Source organism: Etheostoma cragini, chromosome 20 (genome assembly GCF_013103735.1).
Source record: "Etheostoma cragini isolate CJK2018 chromosome 20, CSU_Ecrag_1.0, whole genome shotgun sequence".
Lineage (NCBI taxonomy): Eukaryota > Metazoa > Chordata > Actinopteri > Perciformes > Percidae > Etheostoma > Etheostoma cragini.
In genome coordinates this window covers 15459865-15478945 of record NC_048426.1, presented here as the reverse complement: position 1 = coordinate 15478945, position 19081 = coordinate 15459865, and the positions used below count along the sequence as shown (strand labels likewise).

Genomic DNA, 19081 nt, shown 5'->3' with positions numbered 1-19081 from the left:
GTTAATGGCTACAAGTGAACGATTTCTTTCTGCCATTGACCGACATATTTTGGCTTGTTTTTCCAGCCTTGTAAGAAAAAACTAACTGCGTGTTTGTTGAATCTCTGAAGAAGGAGGCTTGAAGTCCAATGGAGAATTAACAAAAGGTTAAATGAAACAGCATGATGAAGATTATATGACAAAGACAATAAGACACAAAACATAATAACACTGCAGATGACAGAGGACTTGATCCATATTTCTCCCTGATAAAAGTCACATGAGATCAGTCCTGAAAATGTCTAAATCACACACATTTATTTCCTAGAATAGTGGGTGGTTCCTCAAGTGAAAACTCTCCTTATTGGTCAAATGAGACCACACCCGGCCACAGAATCCAAGTCAGTGTCACCTATTTTCAAACTACCTGAAAACACATTATATGTTCCAATCAAGTCTGGCCCAGCAGGGGCGGCTCCCAAATCCTGGGACAGCAATTATCTTTTCTGTGGGAACAATGAGCTTCCTCATGTATTCTAAATGATAGATATGGCTTAATCAATTCTTTAGAGACGGAGAAAGAGAGGGGGAAGGTGCAGAGACAATAGGGCCGGTCTTGACCTTATCACAGAGACAAAGAATGAGAAATAGAATGCATATTATCCTAACCTGGTTGCATCATACATAAACAGAAATACATTATTTTCAAAACATTGTTTTTAACTTTTTAAAACTCAACACCCCTCTGCTGTGGGCCTAAGAGATTGCAATTTAAGCATATCTATTACTATTAGGAGTATACATATGTCAGGGATGTTTAAATTAAATAAACTTCAGCTGGAGTCTGATTCAATACGACAACACTGTTGACCGTACCAGTGATCTTTCTATTCCACATTCTTCCTGGAGCCTAATACCAGTTTTCCTTGGCTGCCAACTAGGACACATGTTAGTGCAAATTAAACTGAGATGTCAGAGTTTCAATCTCCACCTCCAAAAAGTGCCGCTTCTTAGCCGGATTACGTCTGGCCATGTCGTAAATAGGGGCGAGGCCTCAAACCAAGATACAGTGATATTTAAATGACAATCGTTTTCAGACAATTCATAAATCCCACGTGAAGCCTGTTGTAAAAGGATTTTTGCGCTCATATCAGTGCTGGTTTCTACGTTAAGTTGATAAATGAGGGCCATTGTGTCTAAAGATAATATTTTTATAGATCCCCCGCATAATCTTTGGTAAATTAGCTGTACTAACCCAGATAACCAGGTTTTACTTCTACAGGTTCACCTTCTTCTTCCTCTATCTCATGACTGGTATCCATGGTCGCTTAGGTGTCACATCAATTCTCATCCCTTATACAGAGTACCACACACACAACTTGTAGGAGGAAAGGAAGCTGCTCTATTTGTCATGCTGATGGTTTCAGTTATGTAATGTTTAATTTACGCTAATCTTTTTATAGCACATGCAGTGTAAATACAGCACCAGGCAATGTTATGTTGACTGTTCAAGTCACTTATTAAGATTTCCGTACAGAAATGTAGTCATGGGCTCAATTTTCTAAAGCCTGAATACAGAGCCAAGGAGGCGATGCAGATAAGTTTTCTCTCAGACTATTTAAATTACAATATGCTGAAATATCATAATGGGACTTTTTCCCAAATAATGCCCAAACTTCCCTGATTCCCATGATCAAAGAGGCATAAAACAGCAGCAATAGCTAAAAAAAGCACCAAAAGAACATCCAAACAAGACAAATTGATATTCTAAACCTGGGCAGTCTCATGTCTATTCAATTTCAGTCCTTGGAGTAAGTCAACAAAAAACATCAGTTTCTTATAAACCTTTTTTAATTTGTATCTTGCAAAGTGGAAATCTAACTTTGTTACTGACCGTTTTCGGTGTGTCACAGTAAAATAGCTTGTCCACCTCTGACTCAATGTCAAGTGAGAAATAGGTCATTATGAAATGAATGTGAGATTAAAAAGGACCTGATTAAATCTCCATCCGAGCCATCACTCAACATAATGAGCACTTTAATAAAATATGGATATGCCAATAAAATATGCATAGTTCCAGCACTCCCCAATGTTAAACTGACTCAACTTCAGTGTCCAGCATCTCTGGAGTCACAATTCGTTTGTCATCAACCTTATACATCGGTTTAGTGGCTGCATCGGCCAATATCATGTGCTTGTCTTCATTAATGTGCTTAAATGTTTAGTTTAACATTCCCGCCAAATAGGAGGAAAAAATAGCAAACAGCAACACATAATCTGTAGTCTAATATGCTATGATTGGGGTTGTGATGTTTTCATTACATCTTGCAGATCCTCCGGTTCTCTCTGGATGTCAAAAACAAACAACTAAGACAACAACAGTGGCTTTGACAATTCCATCCTTGAACTCATAAAAAAAAAACAAATACTGAATTTCGGGTAAATTATAAATGCACAATTCATCTATTATTCAGCTTAACATACGAAAGCAATGTCAATGTTGTCAAGTATCATCCATAGTCAGATCTCCTCATGGAGCAACATGACATCATGACTTTGCGTAAACATACAGTACATGCTGACCTTCTTAAGCCAAGTTGGGTTTTGATTTGCACGCACTCTGAGCTATGCGTGTGTATGTCCATGCTGTATACAGTGAATGCAAACATACAAGCCACTTGCCGTGTTTTTGCTACTTGCTTTGTTATCGCAAGAAGAAAGCAATGGGTTTGCCATTTCATACTACTCTCTACAGCGTAAATTCACACACTATCCCAAGGTAATGTAAGTCAGGGGACGTCGTGAATAAACACGCTAAAAAGTGAGTATGCGTCTTGATAACACGCCAATAATGGCATAAGAAATATCGTGTCATACATATGCCATTTCATGAGATCAGTCTGCATGGAGAGGCTTTCATTTGGATAATGGACACATTTTCATCATTCACCACCTGTTTTACAGCCTGTTTCACTAAATCTTTATTCTATTATGTTAGAGAGCATGGGAATATTGCTGTCATGAAATAAGAGAATATCAAGACCATGTTAGAAAAGTAATATGAGCTACTACTTTTCAGAAGGGTCAATTTATTGCAGCAGACAGCTGTCCAGGGACAGGTGGCCAAACCAACATGGCAGAGTAGACTGTCATTTAAAGAGCCTTGGACCAGAGTGAGCAGTTACAGAAATTCATCTTTCTTCATCTCAGATCCTGATGATTACTCCTCTCCCAGGGGTTAAACATGTGAGCATTGATTCTCTTTTAAGCCAGTCCAAGTAAACACATCCTGCAGAGCAGTTGTGAGGGGCCATTGACACAGAAAACGATTGTGTGGCAGAGCATCATAGATTTTTGCCATAATGTAATTATGTCCTGATTGGTCCTTCACTGTGGAAAGACTTGCATCTCCTGTTTCCATTATAGGCTTTTAAAAATGAGAGGCAGGATAGCACACACACACACACACACACACACACAAGTAGTCTTCATGACCTTTGGACACCCACAGGAATCAGAGGGACTCTTGTATTGTTTATTAAGCACAACATCAGCCACTGTGGCAGGGTGCACTGAAAATAGCTTTTTAAATAAGGACACAGCCGGCAGCCTGCCAAAGCTCAGATAATAAACCCACCTGAAATTACAGCTCAGAGAAGAACATTAAAGAGGAACATTAGAGAACATGTGGCTATTGATTCAAATAAGGAGAAGCAGAAGAGGAGTTTTATGGTGCATACATAATGCAACTTCCTGAATTGAAATAACTAATTTTACAATTTTTGTTTCTGTAGAATATGGTTTTCAAACATATTAGACTGCAGAGGAATGTGCGATCTACTACAATCGTTTTTACTACTACAATCTTGTAATCAGCATTTTTGTTTTATTGTTCATAAATTACCAACATGATTTTGGGGACCATCCTTATTTTCACAGCAGCTAAATGCACAAAGGCATTAGACTCGTAAATAAAAACCACAATCTTTGTGCCTGCACTGCAATACATGGATGTAATAACCGCCACGGGAAGTAGCTGTGAACACAACACTGAAATATAAAGTTGCTGGGTCTAATATGTTAGCTAACATCTGCCTACCATGCAACAGACGGAGCAGTATTAGTATTCATTTGGAGTCACGTGTCTCCACTTCTTAAATCCAAGTCAAAACTTCTGGACTTTTCTGCATCAACTCCTGAGGGAAATATGTCAGACTATTTAGCTGCTCTACTATGTTCACCAACTAGTCACTAACTGAATCTGCTGTTTGGTGCTTGACAGGTAGCATTAAATGGGTTTTATATCTTTTCTGCTGAAAACAGCTGCAGCACAAAATGACTACCAAAACAATTAGCCGAAAGACATTAAAACGTTCTCTAGTGCTGTAGGAAACTGCAAAGAAGAATTATGGGTTTGTCACTGACTCTTTTTTACTTTACACGTAGTAATATGATTAATTGTACTTATAAATATATTGACTGTAGGCGCTTGGGGAAAATATTTATATAGTGGAATACAGTGATGAACCCTTCAACAGGCTCTTGTTTATGGGTGCAAATCAGTGGTTTCGAGGTGCTAGGGAGTACCTGTGACAGGTGCAGACTCCAGGTAACTGACATGATGCAAAGAGACAAGGCAATGAGTCACCCCGGCCCTCAGCGAGATCCCTTCCCTAACCTGCAGCAGCTCGTATACGATTAACTATTTATGACCCTTCCCAAGCAGTCCAACAACCACAGACCGAAGGGGAAATCTGACTTTGTCTGTGCTCTGTTTTGCTCAGAAGCATATTGAAGACATACTGCTAAATCCTCTGCTGTTTAATAGATGCCTTAATAGGTTAAATGGAAAATCCTAAGGCAGAGAGCTCTACCATATGCAAGCTGGTCCCATGACACATCAGGGATGGCAGCTCTGGCAGGGTTGGGCACATTTAATTGTTAATTCTTCTTTTTGGACTAATGGGATAGACTGTGAGTAAAACCATATCCCTGTGAGTCGTACAGCAGACTGTCATGCCTGGCTGACGCATCACTTGCTACACCTGCACACACTCACCACAGGATTAACGTGTGTTCATTACCACTAATAATGTTTGAAATGGTAATCCTCTGAGGTAGTATTTCTTTAAAAGCAATCCCCTTAATGAGGGACACAGTGTCAAATCAATAATACAAACAATGTACACGGCTAGATTTTATTTATTTTTTTACACAGCTACGACTTCTTGCACAGCATCCCTACATTAGAGGGAATCCATCATATTAATGATCCAGAGGCCACTTCATTATTCACAGAGAGCAGCTCGGCTGTCCAAATAAATTATCATTGGTGTTCCATTAATGGAAGTTTTCAAATCTTGCCACGGAGGATGCCATTAATCTGCACATAACGTTCCTCTAGAGTGGAACGATCTGTGAAGATGAGAAGCTCCCCACTGTCCTCGCCCATGTTCCTACTGTGGAAGAAAATCCAGTTGGGATTGACGTTAACTACTGCAGCTCCAGACTGGCTCGTCTCCAGAGTTGTACACTTTGCATTTTCTACACACTGCTAAAGAGATATATATATATTTATAGGTGAAGGGTAGAGCTATAAAAGGGGTACTTCTGTCTGAATCGGGGGATGACAAACTCTGACCTCTCCCCTCCTGATGGAGCACTTCCAGCTAATTCGACACATATTGCATTTGTGTGTTAGATAATTGCAAAGCCAAAAAGCCTCTGCCGGCCCCTCGGTGCTCCGCCCCACATCCATTCCCCCTGCACCGGCACACAGACGTGGGCCAACTTCCAGACACATACTGTTAATATTCTGATTGGACATTTGTAGAAGAACCTTGAAAAGTCACATACTGTGCAACTTTCTAACACTTTAATGAAATTGCTTCTCATAATGTTGGCATTCACCAACTATTATGTTTTTCATTATGACATCCTACTGTAGGAGTAAAACTCGTTTTCATTTTCTCTGGATGTAAAAAGGGCAATAAATCCATTCCCTTTAATGGTATACAGAACTTTAGACCTTAACAAATAACTAAGGGGGAAGTTCTGAAATACGGCTCTCTAAATTTAATTCTGAGGGAGCCTGATAGCAAACAAAGTGTCCAGTTTATTTGCAGTGCCTTGAAGGCGTTCAGCTGGATCTGTTATTTATTTCCTCACCTACCTACTATCTTATTAATCACCAACTTGAATGTATTCTCTCTGCCCATAACAAGACATGACCCTGTCATCCACTTCCTGGCCAGCTCATTGTAACCTGAGTCGAGTTGAGAATACGAGTCAGTATTTAGCTGTGGCTTTTTATGAGTTTTTAATTCAAGGCCTTCATACCTCCAGGTCTGAAAGGAGCTCCAGCCTCTGTTGCTGCCAACATCCATATGCTGAACCTCCTCCTGCTCTTGCACCTGAACCTGGCGCTGCAGGGATTGAAGCCCCACTGATTTCTGCAAACTGAACTCTTTGGCCAAATGAATGAAACACCTGATGTCTGCGAACACCAGCAGCAGAAAAATATAAGAATCGGTTGACAACTTTTGATATGAAAAGAATGAAACAGATGTGGATTAAACTGGGCTGTATCCACACAAACGTGTCTAAACTACACTGCAAATGTGAATTTTCAAGTATTCAGACCGATTTAATTGTGTATTCTTTGCTCTTTTTCATCGGTCCCATGGGTTGTTTCAGTGGTCAGAGGTGCTCTATTGGTATATGCTTCGTTAAAGTGTTTAATCAAACAGGAAATAATGCACAGGACGGCCATGCGGGAAAAGCTGCTTAAATCTCCACTTTCCTTGCCTTAAAAGCCGGCTAGGCCAGATCAAATTAAGTGGTTTGATACTTTCTCTGCCAATCGGCTTAGGGTGATTAATTCCCTAAAGTATTTAAATGATTAAAGCTGGTTAATGGGCCTCAGGAAAGTTCATGGTGTCAAGCATTGGCTGTGATATCAAACAGTGGTGGAGGAAAGTACAATAAGTAAAAAGTTGGTAAAAACATCTTCTGCTTTAGTGTTGCTCTTTGTTAATCAACAGCACATGAATACCTGCAGCACTAATCATCTTTTGTTTCTTGAAATAACAACACTCGGAGGAGAAAATGCTTGACAAATTGTGCATCTGCTATGTAGTGACACAGTGCCTAAATATAGAGTGGAAAATGGAGCAGCAGAAAGGAGCACAGTGAGGACCATAAATATTCACAGTCCATCTACAGAAGGCTAGCAGAAGCCTAGTCCGAGGAGATATCCTCTCTTTTCACTAATTATCCATAATGTGACACCACTGAGTTATACTGGTTTAACCCATATACTGCCACTTTTTTTTAGATTTGGATGTTATGCACATGTTCCTGTGCCATTTTAACACAGATCTTCATTAAAATGTTACTCTGTCACCTGCTGTGAAGGCTGAAGGAGAGAGGAAGAATGAATAATAATGGATAAACAGTTAGAGATTGTGGCCCCCTCCTCACCCCCTCTTCTAATATACTCAGCTCCTGAGGGAGAGGTATCCATCACGAAGATGGTTGGGCTGTTATGCCACGTTGCCTTGTGCATGTGAACACAAGGTGACTCTGGGAGAGAAGCAGCTCATGTATGCCCAGTCTTATAAATGCAGCTCCATGTGTCCCCCATAAAATGTCCATCAGCACCTTAATGCATCTCCCTGTGAAAGTGACAGAGCCTGGGCTTGCACATTATTAACTCCAGACATTTTTATGAGCCTGTGGAACAGAGTGCTCCTTCTGAATAATATATGTGTCCAGTGTTCAGTGGCTATATATCAGTCTTTTAGTTTTTGGCTTAGCATTACAGCCTCTGATAAGCACAGGTTTTAGTGTTTAGTCTAAACCACAGACAATGTCCCTGAAAATACTGTAGTTATGTCATTATTATCCTCCAGCGAGATCAAAATAAATAAGGCTCATAGTTTCGCTGTTTGGAATCTATTATGTCACCCATTTGCTTGCATGGAAAATACATCCATATTAATGTTATGTAAACAGTGTTTACAATGATAAATTGTGGCATGGAATCATAAGCAGCTTAGCAGAGTGGGGTTAAAGGCACAACCAAATTGGCAGGCTCATGATAAATGCATGGGATTTGTCTAAAATATTAATCAAATATAAATGTGCAATGAATTTAATATTTGCTTACTCCTGAGCTATGTTTAGAAACACATTCAGAGCCGTGCACACTGCAGGGACCATGGCCAAAAGAAATGAAGGTAAATTGGCACATAAAGAATAGAAGCAGAATTATTTGAAGAAGGGGAATCTTAAAATGCATGAGCGTTTTATTAAAATGTTCTTTGAAGATTTCGTGTTATGTGTTTTCTACATTTAGTGGGTGTTCTCAGTGGGGGAGAATAACACTTAAACAGCTTACAATTAAGTTGGGCAAGTAATACAAGCAATGCAATTACTCCAGGACACTAATGTAATGACTCTGCAAAGTGGGAATGCTGGCTCTTGTGATCTAAAATATATTTCAGTGGCTATCAACCTGTTTCTAAACGGCACCTTTGGGGGGGCTGTCTAGCCAGCACATGAGACACTGAGCTGGAGGAAAACGCCCAGGCAAGGCAAGTAGAGTTTGAGATTTCAAATCCGTGGTCGCTGTTAGAGTTTACAGCGCGCCTCACACAGCCAATTTGTTGGCTGAGGCTGCTGCCGGAGTTGTTTTGGAGCCTGAGCTCAGCGTGATACCGTGCGTAAAATCGCAGCAGCGGTGCCATGGCAGCAGAGCTCAGCGAGCAAAGTCCATTGTCACACACACGGGATAACTTCCTTTTAAAAGGAGGTCATATGTTGCGCTACGATGGCAGTTTCCCAAAACTGATGATGTGAAGCCGAAACGTGGGTCCGTCCGTCTTCATCGACTCAGTTGCGCGGAGAAACGATGCTGAGCAAAGCTGCGGGAGGATTTTCCATTACAGGTAAGAGGATTTTCGGAGGTGTTTAGCTACTAGTGTAGTAGAAAATATTCTTCGCCTACTTCAAAGTAGATATGAGATCTCTTTATAATACAAAAGAGCAAAAACAGTCTAGAAATATGAAGATTTCCGTCATGATCAGCTATAAAATATTAAAATATGGTATTTGCAATTTTATGAACGGGTAGAAAAGGTGTGATTTCATCAAAATAATAACATTTTCTGTGGGGATTTTTGTAAGAGAAATTCATATAGATAAATGATTACACTGTAAAAACAAAAACAGAGGTAAGAGAAGAGACAGTATGATCATTAATAATTGTGGAGTCTAAGGACACACTCACATGTGCTAAGTGCAAATCTTCATAGAGAGAGAGATAAATTATTAGTGGATGTGGGATGTGGTTTTTTGTTGTCTAATGTAGTGTGTAATGGAATTCCCTGTTATCTGGAGAGTAGCTCACCTCAGAATCATTCTGAGAATGGCAACCGCAGGGCACAGTGTTAAAGACACTGAGTCTTGGGTGTGTGGGCTCAGATTCAGCCACTGGCCCACATTGTTTAGGCACTGAAACCTATAGGGACTCATGATCCGGATATGATCTTTTTCTCAGGGTCACAAGGCCAAAAGTCTGCTGCACATCTACATGTCTTCTCTGGGGGCCAGTTTTTCATTGCATATGTAGAAAATGAAAACAAATGCAATATCAGCATGATAGGGTTTCTTATTAACCGTTTTTTGTTGAGACTGTGTCAGAGGCTTTGACATCAGTCTTGAGGATAATGTTTCACTAGATGGGATTTCATTTTTGGGTGTTAATGTTATTTTGCACAGCCCAGGTTGTTTGTGTCCAGGTCTGTACAAGTCACTCGCCTCCCAAACCTCATAAATCAAGCCCTGCCATGCCTCTTTATTAACTAATGTTTGAAAAAACCTCAACAATTTATTGTGTTTTACCACCCAGTGTCTCATTTGTCACTACAGCACTTTCAACAAAAAAAAGCATGAAATGACTCTGATTTGCTACTCTCTACTAATTCCAAAATCTGACGCAGTTGCCTCTGTGGCTTTTTATGATTTCCTCATAACACAAAAGATTATTTTGATGGATGAGGTCTTTGTTGGCCATAGGGGACTGAACCATTGTAACTACTTAGTTAAATCTGGATATGCTCACACTCACACTGCCTCTAATGGCGAACGTGTTTCCCTAGTGACGGCCTGTTCTGACAGTTTTACTGTGTTGGTGTTTTTTTACACAAACCAGTCGTTTTTACCTTATCTTCCACTCATTTGAAAATATCCAGGGTAACAGAGAGGCCATTTCACAGACAAAGTAATCAGTATGCGGTGCAAAATATAGCAGAGCCCTGCACACCATTTTAAAGATAGGCAGCTGTGATATAGGAAGACATGTTTTTATGAATCTGAGGGTGTGAGATGCAACAGTTGAACATACAGCAGATGGTGATTTTATGGCCCAGACTGGTGAGAGCTTGTGAGAGGAATGCTGATTGCCAAGCAAGATGAAATATTTCCTGCACTGAATTCACGTCCTACATTATAACATTACTATAAACCCAATGTTGGATCTGAGCTACTGGATGGATTAACTGCATTTTCCCAAGAATCTACCATCATTTAAACAAACTGCTTGTCATGTATTGCTTTTAAAGTTTGTATAAATCACATTTAATTGCAACTGTACTTATTTCCAGCTACCAGACTGCCAAATCCTTTTTGGACTTCATCCTGTGAGCCACTAGACATTTGAACTTGCCAGCATGGAAAGCCTCAGTGAGCTCCAGAACCCCTTGTTAGACAAAAGCAACAGACAAAAGGTGCACAACGATTACCAGGGTTACCAGGTTGACTACTCGAGTCAGCCTTACCAGGACAGTCTGATTGGCTACTACTACACTGGGACTGGGACTAATGGCAAGCATAAGACTCAACAGTTCCTGGACGCCACATCCCTTCATCTGGCTGTGGAGGCTTTCTACAGGCCCAACTTTATGCTGTACAAGGACGACGTGAGCCTTCACAGCAAGGACTCCAAGAGTGAGAGCTTTGAGACAACTTTCACAGAGAGTAAGGACACTGTGTTGGATGGAGCTTCCACAGAAAACCCTCAGGACAGCGTACAAGGAGAGAAGGATGCAAAGATTCAGACGGTGTCCTATGATGTGGAAGAGGAGCAGGGTCCCGAGTATGAGGTCAGAGGTCACGCCAAAAAACAAACATGTTTTCTGTATATGGCAATCTCCAGTGCTTTAGTGGCTTTTTATTTAGGGATGTAGGTGCCTGATATACTGGGTCCATACTGCAGCCTGATGCATGATTATACAAGTTTCTCACTCTTGCTATATCCAATAAGGCAATAATCACTGTAACTATACTGCTTAAAGGGCACATTGAAAGAGCCATTTGGCAGTGTTTGACAGAGTTATTAGCATATTGAGTTGCTATACGAAATTAAAGGCGTTACAAGACTTACCCGTAACGGTGAGGGCTATCTTTCAGCAGAAAGTGAGTCATGTGTTGCTTATCATTTCAGTTACCATTCTAATAGACTGCCAGTGTGATTCATGCTTATTTCTCTTCTCTAAATGGTCCATCTGCTGGAGTCTTTCATATCTAATGCAGGGTAATTGTGCACTTTTTTCCTAATTACATTCTAAGAAAATCATCTCAAGTTTATCTATCCAGGCTATTGTTCTTTTAGGACTATAACTACACTCTCTGAAGAACAGCGTGACAACAAAAGAGAAGTTTTTTTCAGAAGTGGTCGAATCTAATTTCATCCAGGGACAATTGTGAGGTACCCAGGGCTCTGAGCTGGCAGAGGAAGAAGTACAGCACCAAAACTGGGTTGATGATCGGGCAAGCTCTTGTCACTTGAAGGCCTGGCAGATAGATAGAGACACAGTAGCGAATGCCCTTAATGCCATAAGTAATGCTGTGGTCTGAGGGTATTAAGCGGGACTCTGCTGATGCATGGCTGTTGGAGCAGGTGAGGCTGGAGCCAAAGTTATTCCATGTCAATTCAAAAGAGCAAATTAATCTGATGAACAGTTCTCAGATGAAAGTTGGGTTTCCAGCTGGAATATGAGACGTTTTGCTCAGCACCTGCGTTTCTTTACTTCCCCTTCCTGCCCGTCTTAATGTGTGTGCGCTTCATGAAAACAGACACAAACAGCGTCAGATGCGTGTTGATGCAAAGAAGTCAAATTAAACTTTTAGAGGACTTTCACAGCTCACTCAATTTCTGCTGCAGTTTTCCATCATAATACAACCAGTTTTTGTGAGCATCAGTGGCAGGCTGTGTATTTTACACCTAGGCCTTCAGTACTATCCTACAGCAATTAAACCGCCTTTCAATAACCTCACCATGACACTAAAGTATTATAATGATTTAATGCAAGGCACAACACCTAGAGTAGAATACACTATTGCAGAGACCTGAATACAATGTAACTAAAGCCATCACTTTCACGCAACATAACATATAGGCCTAGTCCAAATGAATGTAGGTAATTATCAAAGAAACAAAAACAAACCCATGACAACCGGTCACATTTATTCATACGACAACCAGAAAGCGATCAACAACACAACTTAAACAATTAGGAATCAATAGGCTTCCCCACAAATTCCAGCCAAGCTGCTGGGGCTCAACAACAAATTCCACCACGCACACAACAAGGGCACAGCGGCCCCTGCCCCTGTTCAAATCTCTAACACCAGCAGCAAAAAATCTAAAACAAGCCGTAAATTGCATGAAAATCCATTAACCTTACCAAAGCTGCACATCATTTGAAAAAAGTGTACATCCCCTTGCTTGCTTTTTATAAACTTTACATCTAAAAACTAATACTAACTAACTGCTCCGAAAAATGCCGACGTAGGTAGCTGGGTCAGCTGGGAGGCTCTGGTCTGTCAAATAATACATCCAACAGGGTAAACTCAAAGTTGGATTGGCAAAATAAAAATGACAATTGACAGCATCTTCTCTATTCGCTTAAACAGCAGGGGGAGTCACTCGGAAGATTTTTTTTGTCCAAGAGACAGCACAGGGTAACATCTGATTACATAAACCCGAGGGAGAGAGCAGCAATGAAATCATGGTAATAGACTCGTGGGAACGTGCTTCGTAAAATACATGTGAAATAAATGAATTTATAAATATGTAGGCTATATATATATAAAAAATTATAAATATATAATTGTCGGATGGCCCACCCCTGGTCAGCATGCGTTTATTCCAGCAACAGAAAAACCGGTATTGTAACTTCACAATAGTAATTCTACAACTATTTTCTATCAGCAGAAGACAAGTGTGTGACAGAGAAAAATAAATTGCAGGTAACAATGTAACAAGATTGCGTGGGTGATGCCACTGTAATTGCCACAAGTAACAAGGTGCAGGGGGTCCGCGTGTGCCCCACTGTGGAGTCGACTGTCCCCTTCAGACTCTAACCAGGCCTCAGAGAGCGCTGTGACAGTGTTGTTAAAGGCACTGTGCCTCTGCAGAGCCCCATCAGCTCTCCTGGCATGAGACCAGACTGGGAGTGTGTCCCCAGCAGGCCAGACTCAATGTCAGGCAGGATGTCAGTAGGTCTGAATGCACCAGTCACTCAGAACTGTTATCAGGTCTTGCTATAAAAAAAATAAAAGAAGATTACTGCTGTTTGTACCCACCGGTTTATTCATGTGAAGTCAAATTATGTGGTTATGACCAGCTGCTCTTTTGATGGATCATAGCCAGCTGTCCAGGTGGACAGTGTTCATAAAGCAGATAACAGGGAGCTCTATAATCTTTTCTTGGCAAAGGTAGCTGTCCGAACCTGTTTGGATAGTATAGCACTTCCACCACTTCCCTCTAACATCTAAAGATAGTTTTGATGCAGAAGTAATGATTAGATCCTTTGGTTTGGTCAATGTAGATCAGCATTCTCAGAAGCTAAAACAATTGTGCACAAGCTTAAAAATGTGGTCTGAAGCACACATAGTATAGCTCCTTTCTTCTTTGCCTGCCTGTTCTTTAATTACCTCTAAAAATGGCTGGTTCAGTTCCTGCCTTACATATTGATTTTTATTTTGTGCCTTCCTTTTACCCACTTTAATTGATTCCTGCAGGCAGCAAGACTAACAAATGAAACCTGCTCCTTATGGAGGCTATTTATTTAGACAAACATCCACTCCGTCCCTGGGACAGCTGACAGAAGTAAGGTAACGTCCTCTTGAAAGGTCACCCATGCAGTCAGATTGCCATCCTCGCTGCAGGCGCAGTGTGCCGATGTAGTCTGAGTGGCGTTCAAAACTATTACCATTAACCCACGCTGCCCTTGTGGCCCTGAGTTTGAGAATGGAGGCGCAGTACAGGAGGCTGTTGTAAGAATCCGGGTATATTGAAGAGAGATGGTGGAGGTCTCTCATGCTGTAGAAGCAATTGAGCACATAAATTACACTGTCTTCTTGCTGTTTACCCTGTCACCTCGCAATGATGGAACAATCCGTTAATCCTGTGTTATCTGCAAGGCCGCTCACGGGTGTTGACAGAGGCACCAAATCCTTTATGGCTGGCTGAGCACATCCTGTTCTGGGTGGCAGTGGTGGTACTAAGGCAGATACACTAAACTTGGGGGGGGGCTTGTCTACAAGCATTCATGTAAAAAAAGTGCATCATCATCATCCTCTCCTTTTCTTACATTTAACTATCCTTCATTAACCCGCTGTCTTCCAGAGTGACAGCTCCAGTGACAGTGAGAGCGAGGACAACTTCCTCGTGCTGCCCCCCCGGGATTATCTGGGCTTAGCCATCTTCTCCATGCTTTGCTGCTTCTGGCCCTTGGGCATCGTTGCCTTTTACTACTCTCACAAGGTAAAGGAGACTGGAGACCTCAAGCCTGTCATTAAGTCTGATTACACTGCATTCCATTTAAGGTCAGCGAGCACAAGCACTCAGACAAGTGCTACTGTAGCCAATTTTCCACCCTGTGACCCTCCTCGCAGTTATTTCAGATGATTTACTATGTAAATTCAGCAGGTTTGGACCACTTGTCAGTGAGTCCACTTTAGGAAACCATTAACATTGAGGTTTTGGTCCACAGTATGTTCTGTGTGCGCATGTGCACTGTGATAACATTATTTTAAGTTGTTGCATCCATCCTATAGCTGAGACCTTGGTCTAATGTCAGTTAGACATCTTTCAGGTCGGAAAAGATTGTGCTCACGTCCAGCAACCTCAAGCAAAGCACAGCATATCTTAATGGTTTTGCGAAATCTTCCACAGTAATTGCAGAGACAATACCGTAGCAGAAAATAATGTGTCAGAAGAAAAAAATAAAGGCCAGGCTCATTTCTTTGATAGAAAACCAAAACACCCAAACAACACATTTGTCACTGTCAGAGGCATAATGACCTAATTGCCATGGTAACTAATGGCTACCCAAGAGCATTTCTTGATTTCTCTCCTTTAACTGTGGCTTAACACCTACTCATATACTCAGTGCTGATGAGTAACACACCAGCTCATTTCATTCTCTGCTTTGTTTTGTCAGACAGGCAAGGCCATCGCTAAGGGAGACTTCTCCAGAGCAGGAATGAGCTCCAGAAGAGCTTTATTCCTGGCTGCTCTTTCCATCACCATTGGAACAGGGATGTATGTGGGGGTGGTTGTGGCCCTCATCGCCTACCTGTCCAAGCCTGGACACGTATAGCACTACGTGTAGGGGGGGGGGGGGTTGCCTGTGCTGTTGCGCTATGAAAGAAGCAATATGGAGAGAAAAGACTAAACCAGAAAGACAGAGAGAAAAGAAGAAGGAAAAAACAAGATGTGTGGATGGAGTATTACTTGAACTGGCAGGACTGCATATTGATCCGGACTGAATCTTTATTTCTGGGAAACAAAACTCAAAAGGCATTTCACCACCACAAAAGGAAGAAAAGACAGTGCTGGGAAGAATGTCTACTCTTCCACAGCGACTGTGCTGTACTAATATGTGAGAAAAAAAACAGTGAAGTAAAAAACAGTTAAGAACTACCTACATTTTAGTCACATTAGTAATTTACAGCAATTTTATTTTACTTTCAAAGTAGACGTTTTTTCTGCCAATACAATTGCAGATTGTGTATTGTCCACTTTGTATATGCGTTTCTGGGAGAAATGGACCCTTTAGAAAGATAACTAAATTGTACACAAAGTTGCTGAGCAGTGGTCAAGAGGGTTATCTGTGTTTATTGTGTACTGTTAATCTAGTCAATAAATACATTTGGCATGAATAATAAAACATCCTCTGCCAAGTCTCTTATCCTGTTATTCATAGTCTCTTTGAGCATCCACATTTATACTTATAACATCCAGTTTATTACACAATAGCCCTAAGTCTGGAACATGATGGCTAAGGCTGATGACAGGGTAAATGATCTCAACTTAAAGGCTGGCGGGGTACATCACCATACCACAAAGGTTGTGAACCAGTGAACACGACATGGATTGTGTGGTTAGAGAAGCCTGTCAGAGTGTATTGTCGACCACGGCGCGTTATATTGGCAATTTGCTATTGCCGGCACAAGCCTCCACTGTAACTGGCTCTTCATCGTCTTTTGGCATCACTCACTGTCTAGCCCTGATGCGACTTTACCTGCCAAAGTGCTTGTGAGTGTCAGGAACAATGCCCGCTCTCTAAAGGCAGGATGTCAGAACAAATTGAGAGCAGCACTTTATTCCCATCCAGGACTTGGAAGGACCATGATGCAAGTCCCTTTCTCTTGCCACACCTGCCATCCAATCAAAACAGTGGCCTCCAGAGCCATCCTAAACACCTCATCGTCCTTCAGGTTTAACTTGCAGACAGCATTGGTCACATACTGAGCTCAAGAAGCAGAGGAGCAAACACAACTACACCTATTATACACCTTGTCAATCATGGCGGGGTAAACAAGTTTTACAGGAAAGCTTGCCTGACCTCCCATGTTTTTCTGCTTAGTCTTTCGCAGCTTTTCTTCATGCAAGTCTCTAACGCATGAAATGTGGCTAGATAGGGAAGACGGGGGCGAAAGTGCCGCTCTCATCAATGGTAGCTGTATGGGGTGCTGAAGTGGGCTCACTCTGTGAGCGAGGGCAGCGCTGCATGTGTTTTCTCTCCCTCAATAGATAGGGAGCTTCACCCACGCCTGCTCGCTCACAGCATCCATAGCTCAGACTACCAGAAGCAAACTGAGTTTATTAGTCATCCACCCCCACATGAGTAAAAACTTTCCAAGAGGCAGCAGCAGGTTGAATTTAAATTAGTGCAAATATTTCATTTGTGTTAGTGCACTTTTAGTGTGGGTATTACTGTATGGCACACAGGTCTTTGTTTTAAAATAAAGAGTAGTTCACACTGTTTCTAAATATAATCCTTGTATCTAAAATTAACCAAAAGTCTGTCTTTGTTAAGTTTGACATAGTCACACCCTGACCCGTCACATTTAGCAAATGACAAAAAAAAGAAAATGAATTGGTGTTGCACACAGAACTAAAGTGAGAAACATATTTCTAGAAGAAAAAACAATGATGAATGAGCTGAAATAAATGAAAAGAAACTGAAAGGGAGTGGAAAGACAAAAAGACATTAGCACTGAGTGCTACATTAATAAGCAGCATGATGCTCTTGACTGTTCGTGCGACTGAAAGCCATTTTCAGATTCCTATCGCTGCTTTGATAAAATACCTGTCACCACTCTCTGCTCGTGGACAACAGACGGACAAACAATATCTTCAGTTTGTGCCATGCCTCTTTAAAAGAGGATTTTGAAGTGATGTCAACAATGACTGTGAAAATACAACAACAAAAAAGGTGAATATAGACATTGTATCGTTTAGTTTTGCTGACATTTAGAGGGAAAAAAATCCTGGAAAACTATCAAAGAACCCCTCTGTGAAATGATAGAAACATCAAGTGTATTAGTGGAAAATAAGACTCAGACACATTTTCAACTCAGCACCCAAAAACACAATGGGAGGATGTGAATGAGGAGTATGAAAACTGTGTCCTGATTTGTAAAACTATTGGGGAAATGTTAAAGTGGAAAACCTCTTGGCTCTGTATTGTGCGACAGATCTTAAATCAGAAACACATAGTTTATTTGGTAGATCACAGACACTTGCATGCTGTTTGAAGTTCATCCAGAGATGATTTTTTATGAAGGCAGATACATTTAATGTATTTTTGATTATTCCGGGGACACTTTCTGGGTCAATGGTAGCATCAATGACGTCATTGGCTGCAGAAATTTTGCCATGGCGGGCCGCCACTACAAACAACATAGAGGAACCACTGAATTAGCATTTCTTTTTTAACCTTTATTTAACCAGGAATAACAGCAGAGAGAGAAGTACTTAAACACACCTTTCCCCAGTTCAGTACAGACTTTAGGGAAAGTCCTGGGAGTGAAGACAAGGGTTTTTGAGATTTGTGATAAATCTCAGTGCTCCATAGTAGACAGTATCCACAACATGTAAAGGCATTGTAAGGATGCATGGGTGTATACAACGCCATAGTCCAGCACAGACAAAGATAGCAGCAACAAGTCTCCTTTTGGTCTCAAAAGAGAAGCAAGACTTATCGTATCCAAAATAAAAACACAAATTTAACTTTATTTTTTTTCACCAGTTGCTAAATGTACGGCTTAAATGAGAGAGACTCAATTATTTTTCCAAGATTGAAATACACACTCATTTTCAGAGCCCTAAAATGTGGTAATAGAGGGAAGGTTCAGTGGCTTTGATTTTGCATTTTAAAACATAGGTTCGGTTTTGTCAACAAATGAACAAGTTTTATATCAGACAGGGTATGAAAGAGCTGGGTTTGAGCAGCAGTGGTCCCAGCAATAATCCCTGGGCATGTCCTTTGATACACTAATAGAGTGAGAAGTGAAACCTTCTGTCTGCATGCACTGCGATCTGCCTGATTGATCATTTTTAAACCAAGAGCAGTGTAGGGGAGTACCTACATGTAACAGTGTTAGGTAATTTAATTACATAATAGAGGTAACTTTAATCTGTTAGTTACCGGGGGGGAAATTGCTGTGGCTGTTAATCAAAATTTAATTATTATAATCTTAATCCATGTGATGGTTTTTAAAAAGGAGTTTGACAGTAGTCGGT

General features: G+C 41.0%; 1 protein-coding gene across 1 annotated transcript; it reads left to right on the top strand.

Moving 5' to 3' along the window:
- The first annotated feature begins 8527 nt into the window (after nucleotides 1-8527).
- On the top strand, nucleotides 8528-16239 carry LOC117935396 (synapse differentiation-inducing gene protein 1-like). Its single transcript, XM_034857542.1, has 4 exons — nucleotides 8528-8930; nucleotides 10647-11144; nucleotides 14675-14812; nucleotides 15492-16239. Exons 2-4 carry the CDS (start codon nucleotides 10713-10715, stop codon nucleotides 15648-15650), a joined length of 729 nt encoding a protein of 242 aa, XP_034713433.1. The 5' UTR covers nucleotides 8528-8930; nucleotides 10647-10712; the 3' UTR covers nucleotides 15651-16239.
- The last annotated feature ends 2842 nt before the right edge of the window (nucleotides 16240-19081 follow it).

Bases quoted from the DNA above. Each gene is read 5' to 3' on its own strand.
- LOC117935396 (XM_034857542.1), top strand. From the start codon at position 10,713: ATGGAAAGCCTCAGTGAGCTCCAGAACCCCTTGTTAGACAAAAGCAAC. The intron at 11,145-14,674 runs GTCAGAGGTCAC...GCTGTCTTCCAG, and splicing joins AGCAGGGTCCCGAGTATGAG to AGTGACAGCTCCAGTGACAG. The intron at 14,813-15,491 runs GTAAAGGAGACT...TTGTTTTGTCAG, and splicing joins CCTTTTACTACTCTCACAAG to ACAGGCAAGGCCATCGCTAA.